This window comes from Marmota marmota, unplaced genomic scaffold, assembly GCF_001458135.2.
Source record: "Marmota marmota marmota unplaced genomic scaffold, marMar, whole genome shotgun sequence".
Taxonomy (NCBI): Eukaryota; Metazoa; Chordata; class Mammalia; order Rodentia; family Sciuridae; genus Marmota; species Marmota marmota.
In genome coordinates this window covers 1584481-1605080 of record NW_026000252.1, presented here as the reverse complement: position 1 = coordinate 1605080, position 20600 = coordinate 1584481, and the positions used below count along the sequence as shown (strand labels likewise).

The 20600-nt window shown below is 37.4% G+C and overlaps 1 protein-coding gene across 1 annotated transcript in view; it reads left to right on the top strand.

Annotated features, from left to right (window-relative positions):
* Positions 1–20600, top strand: part of Gpc3 (glypican 3) — a 370154-nt gene that overhangs the window by 269476 nt on the left and 80078 nt on the right. Inside the window, exon 5 of the mRNA XM_048796570.1 lies at positions 2368–2488. Within this exon, the coding sequence (XP_048652527.1) occupies positions 2368–2488 (121 nt within the window). The remainder of the gene's footprint in view (positions 1–2367; positions 2489–20600) is intronic.

Genomic DNA, 20600 nt, shown 5'->3' with positions numbered 1-20600 from the left:
ATGTTATCCCATATTTCTTGGATGTTCTGCTCATGGTTTCTTAACAGTCTTGCTGAGCTGTCTATGTTCTTTTCAAGTTGAAATACTTTATCTTCATTGTCTGATGTTCTATCTTCTAAGTGTTCTACTCTGCTGGTAGTATTCTCCATTGAGTTTTTAAGGTGGTTTATTGCTTCCTGCATTTCTAGGATTTCTGTTTGTTTGTTTTTTATAACCTCTATCTCCCTGTATAGTTGATCTTTTGAAGCTCAGTATTTAAGGACTAACCAAATCAATGTTCAGGTGGGGGAGGCGTGGAAATCAAATGGAAAGCATCCTGTGGAAATGTTTTTAAAAATCTACTAAATATGTTAGGGTGCCATCTCAGAAGAACGCAGATATTCTCTTCAGCTTTGTATTCTAACATATTTTCTTTTTCAGAGGATGACTGTAAATTATGAAAAATCAGAACTAGATTTCCTAACATCCTCTGCTACCAAGCATGTTTTTCAAACCATGTCCTTAATATTGGCAGAAACATTATATCATGGAAGGGAACATCTAGCAGAATCAGATCAATATCTTCTGAAGCTGTGAAATTTTCAGTAATAAAGAGATAATGCCCTATCCACCTCACAGTATGGTTGAGAAGCTCAAATGAGCTGCTTGACACAAATTGCTTTGTAAAATGCTGTGTGAAAATATACTGGTGTTAATTCATTTCATTTTATAACTTGAGATTTGAAATTTAAACTGATTCAAATGCACCAATAAAAAGTCAGTTAAAAATAAATAAATAGACTCAGTTTCAGGAATTTATGCTCTGTAAAAAGGAATACAAGTGTGGAAAACCCAGTAAGTACAGTTATTCTCTGCAGCATTGCTTATATTAACAAAATATCAGCCATAACTTAAATGTTGATAATTTATCCATTAGATTATGATATAGCCATGTAGAAGAACAAGAACAAGGCAGTTTGTGTATGTTCTGGCATGGAAATATAACCAAGGTGTGTGTGTGTGTGTGTGTGTGTGTATATATATATTACTGATAAAATGATACAAATCAGTATGAATAGCATAAGTCTAATTTTGGTTAAAACTATAATATATGCATGTGAAAATGCTTACAAATATATATTAGATATATAGTATATCTATGCATATATAAACTATCTCAAACTGTTTACCATGGTTCTCTTTGGAAAGACAGAATTATGGGGAAACTTTTGTTTTATGCTTTTATTTCTGTATTGTTTGAATGGCTTACAAGAAGAATTATCACTTTTATAATTAAAAATATGAACTTACCCTTAAGCCCGACTATCCTATGGTGACTGGGGAATAAAAAGGTATATAAAGAGAGAGCAAATGATCTGTGAATCTTTTTATTTCTTCAAGAAAGCATTCCCATTGTTAGGATTGTGAGAAAGCAAAAAAGAGTTCACAATCCTTTTTCCTCTTTGGTAATGTTCTTGTATTTGAACATGATGAAAGAGAAAGAAGGAAATGAAATGTGTTTCTTGTGGTTTTTTAAATTTTTTATTTGCTTTATTTTGCAAAATGGGGAATAACAATATACAGAGATCTAGAACTATGAGTTCAGGAAAAGGAAACACCCTTGGTTGTAAATTACTATTCCAATTGAAACTGGCAAAGCCCCACATTGACAAAAGGTAGAATTGCCCAGGGTTGTAAATATTCCCCCTTCTCATTGCTGATGAAGGGATCCAAAGATAACCTTAAATCTTCCATTCTAAGGTGAAGCCTATGATTTTCCTGCAAGAGTACATGTAAAGTTTCCCCTGATCTACTTGTGGAGAGGATATAGAGGGAAACTGACAGGCACCAGGTATGCTGCAAATGGCCTAAGAAAGTTTCTTGAGTGGAAACCGCTCTTCTGAGGTCTACATGAAGTGATAGGAGGAAGAAGAAGAAGAGGTGAAAAGCATCAGGCAACCTTTCTTCTTCAAATGAGTGGGAAACATGGGGTTAATGTCCTTTTGGTGTACTTCACTAGCCAAGACCTTGAACCTCCCACTAGCCAAGACCTTGAACCTCTCTCTTACTCCACTCTGCCACTGGCCCTTCTAGATGCCCCACAATATTGAGAACACAATAATGGCAGAGTCTTTGTCTATCTTGTTCATTATTGTATCCCCAAAACTTTGAAAAAAGGTTGAACTAATATTGTTTGTGAAACAAATTTCTCCACTATAAAAGAACTCTCTCTGGAGTGGTTTACTTTTGCACCATGGAGTTATTCCATGGCCTAAAAGGCTAAAGAGAACTTACAGCCAGCTTCACTGTTGGTGCCAAATATAGTCAGCTTTCCCTTTGGTTGGGACTTCTTTGAAAAACCTTTTCTCTCGACCTTTATCTTTACAGATACAGCCAAAAGGCGGCAAGGAATGGGATGAAAAATCAGTTCAACCTCCATGAGCTGAAAATGAAGGGCCCTGAACCGGTGGTTAGTCAAATCATTGACAAACTGAAGCACATTAACCAGGTATGTGGTATATCCAACAAAAGTAGAAATGACAAAAAAGTTAAGAGGTGAATGATTTTCACTGTCCACACTGTATATTAGGGCTTTTAGAGAGGCAGCTATTATTTATTTTCTTCAAAGATTCTCTACTAAAAAGGATTTATGAATGTTGGATGAGGTGGCACACTCCTGTAATTCTAACTACTCAGGAGGCTGAGGCAGGAGGACTGCAAGTTCGAGGTGGTCGAATATTTGCCTAGCATACATAAAATTCTGATTCCATCCACAGTACCACAAAAAAGGACTTCTGGTCCTTGTTTTTTATCCTACTTTTAAATTATTATGACAGTATTACAATATGAAAGGAAGCTGGGAAAATAGAGGGTAAAATATTTTTTATAATCCCTCTAAACTATCCCAACTGTTTTCAATTTTGCATGTTCTGTTCTAATATTTGTCCAAAAACTCACACAGAGACATTTTTCATAATTGGAAGTATATAAGATTTGTAGTTCTTTAAAAGTGACACTATATTGGCAACACTTCCTCATGTTGCCACATATCTTCATATTAAACATTTCTTGTGGCTGCATAATATTCTGTTGAGTATCCATCATAATTAATCAGCCTGCTTTTGCTGGGCATTCTGGTTCCTTCCATTTTCATACCATCATAAACCTATCTTTTCATAGAGAGTGATTTCTCCTGATCTTAGATTATTTTCTTAAAATACTGGTGTTATTGGGTCAAAGGATATGACCATTTTAATGCCTGTTTCCAAATTGCTTTCCAATGAGAATATATCAGTTTTCACTACCACCAGCAAGATATAAGAGGTCCAATTTCACTGCATCTTTGCCAACTTCTGACTCATCCACAGATTCCCCTGACCTGTACACATAGTTTTTCCTTTTGTATGGAGTTTAGTAACAAGACACAAATAAAAGTTAGTTGTACCATCTGTTTGTGATTGCTTTGTGACCACAAAAAAAAAAAAGGCATCAAAAAAGGCCACTATATGCCAGAGTAACAGTGTTCCTGCCCCATGATCCTTGAATGGAAGGCCACTGGACCTACTGACTTCTATTTGTAGCTTAGGAAAAATTTGATGAAACAAAAATGCTAATGCAAGGACAAAAGTTTCTTATGAAGATATGGGCATGATTTTGTTATTTAATATCAAGCTTAGCAGTGGACTTTTTAATTTTTTTTAGTTATTGATGGACCTTTATTTTATTTATACATATGTGGTGCTGAGAGGTGGAACCCAGGGCCTCACACATGCTAGGCAAGTGCTCTACCACTGAGCTATATCGCCAGCCCTAGCAGTGAAATTTTTGTGTTTCTTACAAAATGTTTGCAAGGTCTTTCTGATAGTTGTGCATTTCACTGCAGTTGCGTTGTTAAAGTATTGACAGCTGTATTATGAAATATACTGTATCTAACACGACTTGATTGAACTTAGTAAAGCTGTGCTTTCACAGAAGGATCAGTTATGCAAACACTACCATTACCTTGTGATCAGCAGCAATAACAACCATTTATTATGTGTTCCCTGAGTGCAGAGCAACCTCATAATACATATATGAAGGGATCAGAGCATAGACAACATAAAGCATCCACAACTGAACTGAGAGCATAGTATGCCTTATTTGGGGACAGGAGTAGTATTTGTCTTCCATATTACTCAAACTAAGCATTCCTGAGTGGTTCCACTCAACCAGTTAGATCCTGGTACTAATAAAGCAAAAATCTCAGGTCCCATCACCATATTCCTAATCCTAAAGGAGGAATACTGTCCAAAGGTCTCTTGGTCAGTAGACCTTAAGGAGTACTTACTATGTGCTCAACCATGTGGTGGGAACTTTAAAAATTCCAAAGAAGTCAAATCCTCTGTCTTACAGCCTCCTTAGGAAGTAGTTAAATGAAGATAAAGGGCAGTCTGTGTTGACTATCTGGAAGAGGATTGCTGCTCATTGGTTTTAGGTGATATGCTTCAGTCTGTGGTGGGCTAGATGAGTAAGATTTCCAGTGTTAAAATCTCCCATGTAGAGTTGTAGCAGGTAAAGATAAGCAGGGGAAGGTCAGTCATAAGAAGGATTAGATAAAGATCTGTGGGTGAATTCCACCCGAGAAAAAAAGGGAAACTGCATCAGACATGGGTCTCTGTAAATATATTTATACTAAGCCCTTTTAGCAAAGATTTCAGGTATAGTGGAAAGAATATGGGCTTTGGATTCACATGGATCTGAATTTAGTTGTGGGTCTTACCAGATGTATAAACTTAGGCAAATCATTAACTTTTCTGAGCTTCAGTTCTCTCATTGGTAGTATTATAGAGTTGACAAAAAGCTCAGTGTGTGTGTGTGTGCATGTGTGTGTGTGCATGTGTGTGTGTGTAACATGCACACGCAAATATATGTAATTGCATGTGCTTGATAGGCACTTATTAATAATTATGGGATTATGTTCAGGCTTATTTCCAGTAGGCAGGACTTGACTCTGAATTGGAGTTCCAGTACTTTGCCACACCAAGACTGCTCCTCCAGTTTTGTATGGTTGCACATCCCTTTGATATACTTCTTTTCTCTCCTATATTCTTTCCTTCTTTTCCTTTCCTCCAACTGTCAGCAACAAAAGCTGAAAACAATTCATAGGGAGAGAGGAGTATATAGTCAGAAATGGAGAAGTTACCATTACAACTCCTTTCTCCTACCTCTGGTCATAATTATGTGAACATTTTCAGTTTCCATACAAATACCATTGGGCAACCAATTAGTTCTCATTGATAGACCAGTTTTACCTGTTTGAGTCAAGCTGTTAAAATTGGTTGTGCTCCAAACACCCACATTGATTTTTTTTTCTCATCTGTGTTGCTTTACATAGCCAAAACACGTTTTTTTTTTCTTCAGACCTTAAATAAAATTCGTATTTTGGCTGTGATTCAATCTGAAAGTGAGATGCTTTAGGGAAGTCATAAAGAATGAAGTTAGGATGATATGATGATGTTGATGATAATGTGTTCTATTTGTATAGCGTTTAACCATATTTCAAAGTTATTTCATGTTCTAAAGACTAATTGCTTAGGAAAGAAATCCAACCTGAAATTGTATAAGGTATAGTACTGTCATAGAAACATTCTTTTGAAGAATTCATTGTTACCCTTGGACATTATGTCATTCTCACTGCTCTCTGGGAGGTAAGTGATAAATAATGTTTGTGCCTTTTTATATGTAGGGAAACTGAGGCAGGAAGCCATTAAAGGCTATGTGGGCATGCTGCCAAAACATGTAGTGAGTTCCTTTGAAAATTCAATCAATCATCCAGATGTTGTTTCTTATACACTGCCAAACATCTGGATTCACTGAATGCCTAACTAAATTGGCCTAAAGTTTTGGTGATGGGGAGGTAGAATCAAGTTAACTTGCCTTAGTTCACATGTAAGTGAGTGGTGAGTCCTGGAGTGTAATGTGACTTTCCTAAACCCTTTGCTTGTTGCTGTATCTATTAAACTGTGAGAGCATGTGCCCACATACATATCGATAAACACAGAGATATCTTCCTATCTATGCACATATATGCATGTGTTTCCATGCGATGGACTATAGCTAAGCCATTTATGTGCACATCCCAAAATAACTCTTCATTCTCTTCCATGGAAATTCTCAGCTGCCTCCTTTCAGATTATGGTTGTTGTTGATAGTGCTAGAAATAATATACCCACTAGGGGAATAAAGTAACATTATTTCCATATTGACAGTCCCATGATGTAACCTTGAGGGGATGGGTTCAGGGTCATGCCTGGGTCCTTTTCCTGGGAAGACTTGCAGGTGTGGAATGGCCTCCCCTCCTCCTTTCCAGCCAGAGTTCACGTGCAACATTCCCACGATTGGAAATGAAGAGCTTTTTAGTTCCTTTTCAGTTTGTAACTTGTGTGAGGATTTATTGTCTTGTGTAAGGAGAGGAATCAAACTCTTTTAAGTTTTCAGTGTCAGTCCTGGAATTTGATGGGCCCTATGACTTTTTTAAAAAACCAGTTTTTGTTTGTATTAGTATCATTCTGATCCAGGTTCCTGCATGGAGATAAGATTGTAAATATCAAGAATGATCTTACTTATATGATTCTGTGCACCATTTATCCTTAACCCAGTTTTGTCGGTAACATTTTCGCCCTATTTCAGAGTATTTGTTAGTTAGTGGTAATTTAACAGTCCCTAAACTGCTGCAGAAGTTATTGTTCCCAAAGAAAATCTAGCCATTTATTGTTTTCCCCATTTCAGTTCAGGTTCAAATGAAATTCCAGAAATTGTTTGCCTGCTCGTTGTAAGCAGTTGAAGCCAGAGCAGTCAATACCTGCCCATTTGGTGTCAGAGCTTCTCATTCAAAGTGGGATAAAGTCTCATCTGTTTGGGATGGTTGAAATGTCCTGCTGAATGGTGGGGGAGTGGACGAGATAGCCTCTTAAGATTCCTTCCAGCCGTGTGATTCCATGATTTGTGACTCAAGGTCAGGCTTTAACCCAGCACCCTCTTGTGAACAAGTCTTGTGACTTTATTCTCTGTTCTGCTACTCTTTTTGAAACACCCTGTTCCCAGGTCACTCCTTTCCACTTCGTAACCTCTCATCTTTTCAGATGTCTTTCCCTTCCCACCAGTCTTCCAGGCTACGCAGATGGAACTTAAACTTGCCCTTCCCCCCACCCAGTTCTTCTGTTCTTCTGCCTTGTTCTCAGTAGGCTATGAAAACATTAAACTATAAAAACTATAAAAGCATTAACATTTATCACCTCTAAGTTTCACTCCTCCAGGGCCAGATAGATGACCTGTCTTTGAATCATGTTAACCATGTGACTCCACATAAATGATAATAATTCTGACATATATTTGCATAGAATAATTCAGTTTATAAAGTTATCTCGTGTGCAGTAGATAAACTGATCACACCAGCTCTAAGAGGAAAACAAGCCAGGCATTATTACCTGCATTTACCAGAAGAAGAAACTGTGGCCACTAGAAGGCTAAGAAAGTGGTAGAACTAGACCTAGAATCTAAATTATTGATTTCATCCTCTGTGTTCTTTCCTTCTATTTTTTGTTTGTTTTGTTTTGATTTGATTTGTTGCTACCAGGAATTGAACTCCGGGGTACTCAACCACTGAGTCATATCCCCAGCCCCTTTATTTTTTGGGGGGAGGGCGTACCAGGGACTGAACTCAGGGGCACTCAACCACTTAGACACATCCTCAGCCCTATTTTGTATTTTATTTAGAGACAGGGTCTCACTGAGTTGCTTAGAGCCTTGCTTTTGCTAAGGCTGGCTTTGAACTCGTGATCCTCCTGCCTCAGCCTCCCAGGATGCTGAGCTTACAAGTGTGCACCACCGTGCCCAGCTTTCCCTCTGTTTTTCTAGTCATGGAATACCTGTCAGCAAGATTCATACATAAAAGATGTACAGGAGGGGGCTGGGGTTGTGGCTCAGCAGTAAAGCACTTGCTCGCCTAGCATGTCGAGGCCCTGGGTTCAATCCTCAGCACCACATAAAAATAAATAAATAAAATAAAGGTATAATAAGTGATGTCCTTCAAATTAAAGAGTTTTAAAAAAAGATGTACAGGAGTACAAATAACAAAAACTCCTAATTTACAGTCTAACAATTTTCAAGGGCACAATATAGTAATTTCTATAGTCTTAAACTCTAAAGTCAGCCAAAGAAAAAACAAGATTCAACATATAGTTCACTAAATCCCAATTGGGATGATTTTTTAGAAAACTACCTACCACAATAAATGGCAATCAAGGTACTTTGTGGTATGGGTTTGAGTCATAGATAGCAAGTACACTTTCTGTGAGCTATCTCTAATTTGTAGAATTATATTAAATAGTCAAAGACCAATTAAAAATGTAGAGCAGGCAGTGACATGTCTCTGCCTCCATTCTTCACTATAAATGCTAGAAAAGTACTTTTAAGATGCATGGCAGAATCTGGTATAAAGAAGACACAATTTTCTAAATAGAAAGTTAAATTTTTTAATAAGTTAATTAGTAAAGTTGTTAAATAACAGAGAAGTACACAGGGCATTTGTCAGCATGTGATTTTTTTTGAAACAATACTTGAAGTAGATCTCAGGCATGACAGAAAAAACTCCAGGTAACTTGTTTTCATAATCCTTCTCACAAAAGAACCAGTGAGAGTTGTAAAACACAGAACCAGTTCAATAGTTTCTAGAAAAGTTAACACTGAATGTTAAATTTAAATAAAAGACCTGACCCAGCATCTGTCATACTTCTTCACATACAAATGGCATGACAGAACTCTAATAATTGCCATTTCCATGTACAGCTAGTGTGTGTGTGTGTGTGTGTGTGTGTGTAAGATCAAGTATCTACAATGGCATGTTAACAAGAGTCAATGAATGACTTATGAGTCACAAAAGAACAACATGAATTAGTCTTTAAATACCAGACCTAGACTCTGTGGAGCTAAACATTATTTCATGAAGTTAAAGGGAATTAGCTGATACATTCCAAAACACATTTATCATTAAAAAATCTTCTGTCATTTTGCTTAATGGCCTGAAAAATAATTACAATGTCTGGTGGCTTTAGGGAGCATGTGTTTTTAATATCTTAATTACTATGTACAGTTTAATAACACTGCATCAAGAAGAATTCCCAAGTATTTCATATTACATTTCTTGAAAATGAACCATTTGTTATATTTAAAACATTCAGGATTAAAGGTGCTTAAAATGGGTCATGTATTTTAGTCCTTGCACTTTAAATTAAATTACTCAAAAATGGATGAGTCAGAAATGGTGAGCCAGCATGTTGCTGGTAGCAATATTGTGGTCATCTCGATTGAGCAATGGAGGGACATACATTGTTTTTTTATTACTATATTGTGCTCTTTCATAAATTTTTAAAATTAGAAATATTGGAAGTGTTAGCTATGGAAAGACAAGTTCTACTATAAAAAGGGATTTCCAGAAAATTTCACAGGCTATCAGGTTTCAAAGTTAGAATTGTGTTTCTAAATTATGTACAAAATCCATAGGTTCTCATATTCTATTTATATTTACCTACCAGCCAAATGCAGCACAGTATTTTTAATAAATAGTTATAAATGTTTGTTCTCTACCTCCATGAACCTTTATTATATGTAGTATAATGGTGTGTATACATATATACATATGTGTATATGTTATATTCAAATACTATTTGAGAAGTTCAGAGATATCTTTTCACCTATAATATTTATGGATATGTGTCTACCTCTATGAATGGTAAGCTTCTTAAGTGTGAGATCCTGTATATATTTCTTTTTTTTTCCTATAGCAGCTAACACAGTAGCATAGACTGATATATATTTAATATAGACAAATCTTTTTTATCAGTCAATTCAAAGGACTAAATCTTTGCTGCCCCAAATTTACTTCTGAATTTAGATTCCAGTTTGGTCATTGTTCACATTCAGTACTGGCCAGTTTCTGAGGTAAAAGGCAAGGTTACATAAGAGCAGGACCATAGGGTCTAACCTTCTGATTTTATAGATGCAACTTTTAAAGCCAAGAGAGAGAAATGACTCGTCCAAAGTGACACTGACAGTAAATGACAACACTGAAAGTGGGAAATAAACAGATCAATATTCTGTAGTGCCATTACCCTCATTCTCCAGGCTCTTGCACAATGTAAACCAGTTGCAAATAGTGAGCACTCCAAATAGTGGCAGGAGGCCATGCGTTCGTCTTTGGGGCAAAAGGTTGCATAGCATGAAGCATGAACTTGCTAATTATTTATCTCTTTTTCTGGATATTAACTAAGTTTAGTCACAAACACACCTCATTGCGCACTACTTCATTAAACACATTGAGCAGTTGATGCACAGGGTGGGGTGGTCTCTGCTGGGATCACTGAACCGAAAGCAGGCAGAGTCAGCTGGACTGTTGCTGGGGACCTTATACCTTCTGCCAGAGGTTGACTCAGGTTCCTGTCTGCTTTCAGAGTCAGTTATCCTTTTATTCTTCTCCCCAGAATCTCATTCCTCCACCTTCCTTGATGCCCTATAATAATTTCTCCAGTGCTTCCTCTCTCCTTCCAGAATAGCAAAATTAGGAACGTATTAGTCAGTGGGCTTATGTGCCAGATAGCTCAGTTGTTTAGAGCAATGTATTCAGATTGTGTTCCATAGAGAATGTGGGAGAGGGGCTATGGAGGTTGTTCAGAGTCCCTCATTTTATTGGAACCAGAGAAAGTTCAGTTTTAAAAATCTTCTTTAGATATTGGTCTTTTAAGTACAATTTCACTTAAAGGGTTCCAATTGCAAAAACTCAGGGTGCAATTTTTAAAAATCAGGGTGCTCTTTAAGTTAACATTAAGGCTTTAATCCTCCATAAGCCATGTCTTCATTTGAGTGTTCATCTAATGTATGTGCTAAATATCTACAATACACAAGGAAGTCACAGAATGTTCTCTAATCCCTATCAGCCACCTCCTAAAATGAAATGTTGGTCAAAATGGAGAACAAATGGAAGAATGTGAATGGCTTAGTGGTAATGTTATTCCTATTGGAAGTGATCACCGAAGGTCTATGTCTTAACTAGTGAGCCAGACTTTTTTCTTTGAAGCCAATGACCAACACATCCAGGTTTTCTTTGCTCATGTCACTTAGAATTCTGACAAAATACAATGGGAAGAATGTACTAAGCTCTTTTTTCTTGAACTGGATTATCTATACAAAGTGGACACTCTTGATCCTAGATGACAGTCCCATATTAATTGGCCCAACCAAATATCTGGTCCCAGTCTTGCATGCCCATGGTTATTTAAGACCAAACATTACTTCAACTATAAATTTATTTAACGTGTGTGACCAGTGATATTTTCCACATGCTTTGTAGCTCATTGTTGGTACTTAGTAAGGGTAAAATGATAATAATGAGATCAATCTTGTATTTCTCACTATATACTTTCCTTAGCTAGCAGCCAGTGATTTTGCATAGCAACTCTTGAGCAGAGTGTCTCCAGCATAGGTAATATTCAGAGTAAAAATTATATTATAATTTACATATACTGAGTTTTACTGGTAATTTCTTTAGAGGTTTAAAGTTTTATCTTTTTCTGTGTGATAAGTTTATCTAGATAGTTTCTGATAGTCCATATTCATCTAAGTCATTACTTCTCCCAGCATTCTGTATTGTGGTTGAGCAGCTGATAAGAACCAAAAAGCTGGTCTGGGGTTGTAGGTCGTGGCAGAATGCTTGTCTAGCATGTGTGAGGCATTGTGTTTGATCCTCAGCACCACATATAAATAAATAAATGAATAATATTTATTTTAAAAAACCCAAAAAGCTAAGTGAATTACTATTGTGGTGTGTAACAAAACATGAGGCCCAAGGCAGGCCAGTTACATCCCAGGGCAGTGAGAAATCTTATGGTTATTAAGAGGATATCACTATAGGTAAACTTCAGGACATTGCAACAACTAGAAAAAAAGCCTAAAGACTGGAGTCAAGCATATTGTTTTTTATCCTCATCTTTAATAAGGAGTAGAAATTGGACTGTGGAAGTCACAAACAAGGAATCTTGGTATCACATCTTCACAAAATTCTAGTCTAGAATCTTAGAAAGTGTGAGTTCTCTTCAGTAATCTTGGTGTTTACTAGGAGGTACTTTGTGCTCACCCAGAACAAATCAAGCATTTCTATGTGTGTGTGTGTGTGTGTGTGTGTGTGTGTGTAAAACACACACATTTGTGATTTACTGCATCAGAGGAATGCCATAGACATGGTATGTCTAGATTTCAGTGAGGTGTTTGGCAGAAATTCCCATGATTTGTTTTTAAACGTGTAACAAGAAAAGTTGGCAAAATGATCATCTAGTTGTGTGTGGCTAATTAGTTGTTAGACCTAAAGAATAATTTCCTAACAATCTAACATCACCTGGAGAGAGAGGCCTTTAGGTGTTTGCTTTGTACCAGTGTCTGAATGGAAGACTTAGAAGGCATACTTCTAATATTCAGTGATCACATGAAGAACGGTGGGATTAGCTAAGGCATAGATAACACAATCAATATCCAAAAGTATCTCAGCAGGCTGCCATAACAGGAGAAACCTAGCAAGCTGAAATGTTACAGGGCTATGTGTAAAGTATTACTTGTATATTCACAAACACAATGCATAAGCATGATAGGGGAAACCCAACTTACCAAACATTTTTATCTTTAGTTACGATGGAAACATCAATGAGGAACTGTGAAAGCTTCACTGACCCAAAACAATATCCCACAAATGTATCAATCACCTGATAGCCCTTGTCATCAGGGGAGAGGTATATATGTGTACAGGCATGCTGGCGTGGAGAAGGAAAGGATATAGAAGTGAGTGACAAGGAAAATGTTCACCATTTTAAGTTTTGAAAGAACTGTTGGAGGATTGTAAGGTTTACTGCCCTACCTGTATGTTTATTAAATCGCCCCAAAGGGGCCCCAGCAAACTTCCAGCTGCCAGCAATCGCTATTATGTGTTTTTAGTTACAAAGCCTTATTGGTGTGTGATTTAGAGACAGAATGAGAAATTTGAGGCCATCGCTAAAATATCCAGTTTGGGAAAAAGAACAAAGTGTTTAGAATCAAACAGATTTATTTAACTCCAACATGTGTCACTTTGGAATAACTTGACTTTACGGTAAATTATTTAACTCCCCATATCCTCAAGTTTCCTAATACCTGTGAAATGGGTATACTATCATCTATCTTGACTAATTAGTATAAATATTAGAGTGAATGTATGCATGTATCAGGTACTCAATAAATTGTAGCTACTATTTGTCTTTGTACTATTGTGGTGTGAAGAGCTAGCATAAAGGAAAGTGAAGAGTGACTTTTTGAGTGATTTGAGGGGCTGGGATTATAGCTCAGTGGTAGAGAGTTTGCCCCACATGTGTGAGGCACTGGGTTCAATCCTCAGCACCATATAAAAATAAATTAAATATATTAAAGATATTGTGTTCATCTTAAAAAACAATGTTTAAAAAAAGTGATTTGAGTCCCTGTACCTCAGTTTGTCAACTACTGGAATGGAGAGGCGACCACTTTTATAGTTCAGAGTGTTTAAATGGCTTAAAAATTCTAAATATAATATAAATTCTAAAGATTCTTGGAAAAATACATCTAGCCAAACTTTGACAGATTTTTGAACTATTTAAAGTTTAGTTTGGCTCACGGTGACTGAATGGAAAATGAAGATGGTAAATTAAATATGTATATGTGTGTGTGTGTGTGTGTATGCATGCTTAAATCAAGTTCTTTAGATTTTCCCAAGTTTGAACTGTGCCCTAAAGCAGATGCTCTATAAATAGGCAAGCCGCCCTTGTAGTACAGCTTAGAGATCTTACCACATGATCCAGAAGTCCCATTTTATCTTCAGCGCCACCAGGACCTTTCATGGAAGGATAGGATCAAGTAGAGAGACTTCAGAGGTATAAAGTTCAGGGCAAGTTAATCTGCATTCCTTTTGCATTTTGTTCCCTGGTTGAAGATGTTGAGAGGTTCCTATATTTAAAACATGGCTGACATGGTATCCTTATTGGCAGATGTCTTCCAGAAGGTATTTAGAATGATTTTGATTGGCACATTGTGTGTGTGTGTGTGTGTGTGTGTGTGTAGTTCACATGCCAATGGAGCAGAAAGAATTCACAGGGCTTGGGGCTTGTGAGCTTTCTTGAGACACCATCACTCTCAGCTGTTGGGGTGATGTCAGAGATGCCAGGAACACTGCTTAAGGCCCAAATTCTTGAAGCTCTATTTTACATTGCAGAGCTTAAGGCAGATGAGACCCATTCCGTGGGATCTACCTTCAAAGAACGAAGGAATTTGTTAGCCACAGACGGGGACCAGTGACCACTTGTTGTCAGGCAAAAGGAAAGCTGCCCCCTGCTGCTTGAGCCTTTGTCCCTGCCTGAGATACCATGGAAAATGGGGAAGGAATCCAGACTCATTAATGACCTAATACAAAAGATTAAGCCAAGCTAGAGGCAGTTCGTTATAGCTGCGTATGGATTCTTGAAGGCGGTGGAGAGCTGAAAGATGTCCAGACCAGAACCCAGGGGGGCGCTGCTGCCTTTGTTCATCAGACACAAGTATAGGATATGGGTATCCCTGCAGGGAGCAATTTTCTTATTGCTGATTTCTTTGTTAGTTATGTCATTCTCTGAGCTATTGTGTAGCAAATTGGTTGATCGATAATTGCAATCAGATAACACACAATACAGAATATTGTTAAAGCTACAGGTTTATTATAAAATGTTGAGATTGAGTTCAGAACTGAGTTTTACTTGGCTCAATGGACTTCGTTCTTGTCTATTGTTGTTAGAAGTCACTTATACCATGATTACTTTCATAACTCCTTTTCAAATGAAACTCAGAAAGCAAAAAATAAAATACAATTTGAATATACGTATAAATTATATATCGAATTATATATACAAATTATACACATATATGATTTATACATATATATAGGACATTTAATATATTGAGAGCCCATTCTTTGTATAGTGCTGAATTTGGTGGGCTATGTTGGTTTAAGGACACAGAGAATACTCTCCACTCCCTGCACATACCTGTTCACACATATGTATATGTCATCACCATTTTGATACATTTATTCAATGTGAGCAACTCTATGAGTGCCAAGCACCAGAGTTAGTTGCTGAGGGCAAGGATACAGAGAGAATTTAAGTATGTCCCCTGTTTTTAAGGAGAGTGTTAAGAACATACCTACCCAAATGTAATCCAGGCCCTAGTGTAAATCTCATAAGAGAAGTATAAACCAAGTATAATGCTAGCCTAGAGAAGTGAAGGATTAATTCCTACTGAGGGAATGAGATAGAACTTCAAAAATAGCCTTTAAGCCAGGCTTTAAAAGATGAGGAGAATTTTGACAGAAATTGGAAGGAAGGATCTTCCTGGCAGAGGAATGTGGAAGAGCAGTGGCTCAATGACATGAAAGCATTAATATCCTTATGTGGCTGATGAGCTGAGACCACAAGCTAGAGTGGAAGAGGGTGTGGGGAGGGAAAGATGGGGCTGAAATTTCAGAAGGCCAAGAATGGAATAATAAGGAATCTGAGCTGGATGTGGTACTGCAGACCTGTACTCCCAGCGACTCAGGAGGATGGCAAGTTCAAGGCCAGCCTCAGCAACGTAGCCAGACCCTGTCTCAAAAATTAAAAAAAAAATAAAGGACTGGGGATATAGCTCAGTGATGAAGCACGTCTGGGTTTAATTCCTACTACCACAAAAAAAAAAAAAAAGGAATCTGAGAATTTACTGTTTTACTCTGTTGTCAGTGGACAGCCTGTGAATAGCATGAGAGTGACATGGTCAGATCAGTGTTTTATGAGGTTAACACTGCTGGCAGCATGAAGGATGTTTTAGAGATCAGAAATTGGAGGCAAGAAGTCCAGTTAAGCCTGGTAGAGTTTACAAGGCAAGGAAATGAAGCTTGTTATTAAAAATCATGAACCTTCCTTCCCACTGCCTGATGGAATAGTTTAGGGAATGAGAACTGCTTTGTCCCTAAAATTGAGTCAATCATCTTTTGGCCATTACCCACGACATAGGATGGACTGCAGCAGACAGTAGTTTGGGTTTCAAGAGAAGACAGTAGCGTGGTATGACTGTCTCAAAGCAGACTAGTAGCTTCTCCAGGTCCCACAGTAGAAAATGAAAAGAAATTTCTAGTACCTGCAGAGATTTGTCCCTCATTGAACTTTAAGTAGAAGTCCTCACAATGAGGTATTTAGATTCCCTGATGAATGTGTTAACTATTACTCTTTAATCAATTTGTTACACGCTTTTTTTTTTAGTCAAGACTCCAATTAAAAGTGGCTCCTTGGCTGTTGAACGTTGAGTGCCATCCATTCACCAAAGCCTCAAAAATTACCGAAACTGAGAAAGATCGAGAGAGATTATAGTGTTTTTCTTCAGCTGCCATCGTGGGTGCTTAGATGTGTTGGAGAGACTACTGTGTTTTGTGACAGCCTCACAAAGAGGAGTGGGGGAACCAGAGGGAAGCAGTATCTCCTTAGAACACATTTCCCTATTTGTTATCAACTCCAGTGTTTTTCTACTTATGGCAGCTACTTGTAGTTTATGCGGTTTCCCTGAAACGGTCTCCTAGAAATTTATGCACTTCATGTATAGGACCCTGCTTGTTCAGTTCTACTCAAGCATGTCCTGACAATAAGCTGACCTGACCTTTCACCAAAACACTCTGGCTGGCACTTGACACGGCTGCTTCTCTCCATTTTAGTACCCCTGTGCCCTTCTTGCTGGTCAGTGCAGATGCTAAGAAGTCCAACAAAGCACTGCAGTTTAGCCAGCATAGGAACTACTTTACAGCAATTTCCCAAGGGCAGGGTCTTATCTGTCCCACTCACCACTGTACCTTCTGCTCTGAGAATAGTGTCTGGCACATGTCAGTGACCAATATTTTTTGATTGCATAAATAAGTTTTTGACCTGCCTTTCCGCATTCTCCTTTACCTCCCCCCTCCAGTTGAACAGACTATCTCTAATTGTTATCCCGTGTCTTACCCCCATCAGATTTTGGAAGCAGATAACTTGTTTTCTACTTTCACAAGTATACAGATGAAGGGGAATTTTGCCCTAGGGTGGACGGTGCATATAATTTCACCCATACTTGATTTAGATGATGAAATCTGGGACTTTCAAGCTAATAATATTTAGGTGAGATTTTAGACTTACAGTTGAAGCTGTAATGGGTTGAGACTTTTCGAACTTTTAGGATGGAGTGAATATATTTTGTACTAGGGACAGACATGAATTTGGGATAGAAAGTTTATGTGCATGTACAGAGATACAGCAAAAATGTTGGAGATTCTCCTCACCATTAAAAAGTTATAAAATGTTATGCTGTGATTTTGCCTTTAAAGTATGTACAAAATATTCCAAGTCTTCAAAAAAGTCATTTAAAATAGCCTCTTATAATTTTTTTTGTGGGGGAGGGTACTGAGAATTGAACCCAGAGGTGCTTAACTATGGAGCCACATCCCCAGGCCTTTTTTAATTTTTTTTTAGTTGTCAATGAGCTTTTATTTTATCTTATTTATATGTGGTGCTAAGAATTGAACCCAGTGCCTCATGCATGCTAGGCAAGTGCTCTACCACTCAGCTATTACCCCAGCCCCCTAGCCTTTTTTATATTTAATTTTGAGGTAGGGTCTCACTAAGTTGCTAAAGGCCTTGCCAAGTTGCTGAGACTGGCCTTGAACTTGCAATTCTCCTGCCTCAGCCTCCCTAGACACTGGGATTACAGGCATGCGCCACCGTACCCCAGTCCTTCTTCACTTCTGATAAAACAGTGATCTAGCACCATATATTTTGTATAAGCCCTCATTCCATTAATTCATAAGCTCATGAACTCTATAGAAGCTGGAAAATCCATGATCTCGCTTTTTCTTCTGTCTCCCCTTTCTGACCTTCACTTTGTGTTATGCCATGGCTCAAATCCAATGGAATTGTATTTTTCCACTTTTTAAAATTTTAATATTTTTAATTTGTTCTTTTTAGTTATACATGACAGTTTTTGACAGAGACCCCAGGCTATGGCTTGCCCCCTCCTATTCTGCCTATTCTATTGCTTTAAAATAAGGTATTGAGCAAAGATGGACAACCTACTTTATCTGTCAAAGCCTGAGTAATAGGAACTTTCTTTTTCTTGGCTGCCACATTTCAACCCAAAGATCAGCTTGTTGAGGCTTGAACAGCTGAGATGAAATAGTAATTCGTGTGCCTATTTTATTTCTAAATTCCAGTCTTCCTGGGTCTTGAAGTCCTAAAGTGATTCATGCCTTAGGAGTGGGTATCTAGATAGATGTTGGGAAACTTTCTTATTTGTGGACTATGAAAGTGAAGAAAGTGATTAAAATCTTTTGCACACCTCATCTTATTGCACAGATTCTCCTGCTTGCCTCCCAGAAATAGTTTCTGTAGGGAAGGCCAGGTCCATATTTTAATTGCATCTACTTTTTGGAATATTCCTTGGACCTACCTGGTCCCGGTCATTTATCACTTCTCTGCTGATGTCTTATTCATGAACTTTCTTCCCTGTAGCCAATCACCAATTACTTTCAGATAATTCTCCATGAAATTCCCTGTTACCAAGACCCCTTTTTGTCCTCACAGCATTGTGCCAGTCCAGACCTATCTTATTCACTATTGGCCCAAGGAGATTGGAAAAATCCCTTGACTTCTAGGGACCTACAACACTTTTTTTTTCCCTTTTTTGTCTTTGTTTTCTTATAGCACTGTAGTTTTCAACGTGATTTTTCCTTTATTTCACTTTCTATATTTTCTTTCATCAATCCCAAAACAACTTTTTGTGTAGTTGCCTTTCCTTTCCCACACTTTCTTGACTCCCACTTATGCCATGCCACCTTCTCTGGGGAATGGGCACTACTTTCCCCACAAACCCTTTTGCCTTTTCTTCCTATCCACTCACTCTTATCTTCCACATTATTTTAAAATATTTTTTTATTTGTAAATGGACACAGTGTTTTTATTTTATTTATTTATTTTTATGTGGTGCTGAGGATTGAACCCAGTGCCTCAGACATGCTAGGCAAACTCTCTACCACTGAGCTATAGCCCCAGCCTTCTACCATATAACTAAAGAATTTCTCATATAGGTGAATTTTTTTCCTGTTATTAGTGACTCTCCCTTTAATGGAAAATAGTACAAATATGACTTGGAGAAAGACAGTTATCAAGACCAAGTAGCATTTATCAAGTAACTTGCTGAGAGCCATTATTTGGCTAAGTGTCTCACAACCTCTAATAAAGCACCGTGCTTGCTATGTGCTTGCTCCCTTCTATATGAAACAAATCCATAATCTATAATTGATTTTGGCTAGCATGATGAACAGCAGCAGTTTTTACTTTTTTTCAAAGCAAAAACACCAGAAGTTTGGAAAGGAATTGCAAGTTGTGTTGTAATGCAACTGATCTCTTTCTTCCTGAGAAAGTTGGTTTCTCGCCAGAGTGTTCAATTCAGTCCCACGCAATCTGGGTGTATTTATAGAGGGCCCAACGAGGAAGAGAACATGATAAACTTTCCTCCTCTGCACAGCAGACAATGGCAAACAATCACCAGGTGAATGACATGTAGCATGGATCTGTTGGGAAGCCAAATGCCTCCTAGGTATGTGTCAGCCAGACCTGTACTACGTTGGAGGCCCCCTGCCCTTCAAGGCAGCTTTGTTGTGTTGGGAGATTCAGAAGTATTATTGTGGATAAGAGCAAACCCTCAGAGATTTGGGGGGGGGGCTCTCTGTATGGGGGACATCTAGGCAAGACCTACTCTAAAGCTGCCTCTGGGTTCTTAAGAACATAAAGATATTGATAATAAATTAAGTTTCTCTGCATTTAACCATTTAAAATTTTGAGGACCAACTATAAATGTAAAGTGTTTTTTTTATTACCACATTTATTTCTCACCACTCTCTGGTGAAGTAGCTATTATTAATATTCTCTTTTACAGGTGAGGAAACTGACACTCAGATCCTTAGTGACTAAAAGGCTAACCCTGGGCTTGAACCTACATGGTTTTACTGTAAATTCTGTGATCTTTCTTTTTCTCTGTTAAGGGAATTAACCCATTATGATAGTGCCATTGTGTAGATAACACTAAATCTAGGCAAATTATTCCAAAGAAAGAATATGATAATCCAAAAAGATGTATGTGTAAGGATAATTCAATGATATTGTTTGTAAATAGCAAAAAATGGAAGGTAATCCAAATACCCATCAATTAGAGATTTTTTAGGTGAATTATGTTACTTCCATAAAATAGAATAATCTGTAGACATCAGAAAAGTACTTTAGAAAACACTGTTGTGCATTGAAAGATATATTACTAAATGTAAAAACAGACTATGAGACAATATTGAAGTTCATATATTACTAAATGTAAGAGCAGACTATGAGACAATATTGAAGTTCAATCCAAATTTTATAAAAATTAGTATATGTATATATTTGTATGCATGGAAAAAATTTATTAAATATATATATATATATATATATATATATATATATATATATATATATATCTCA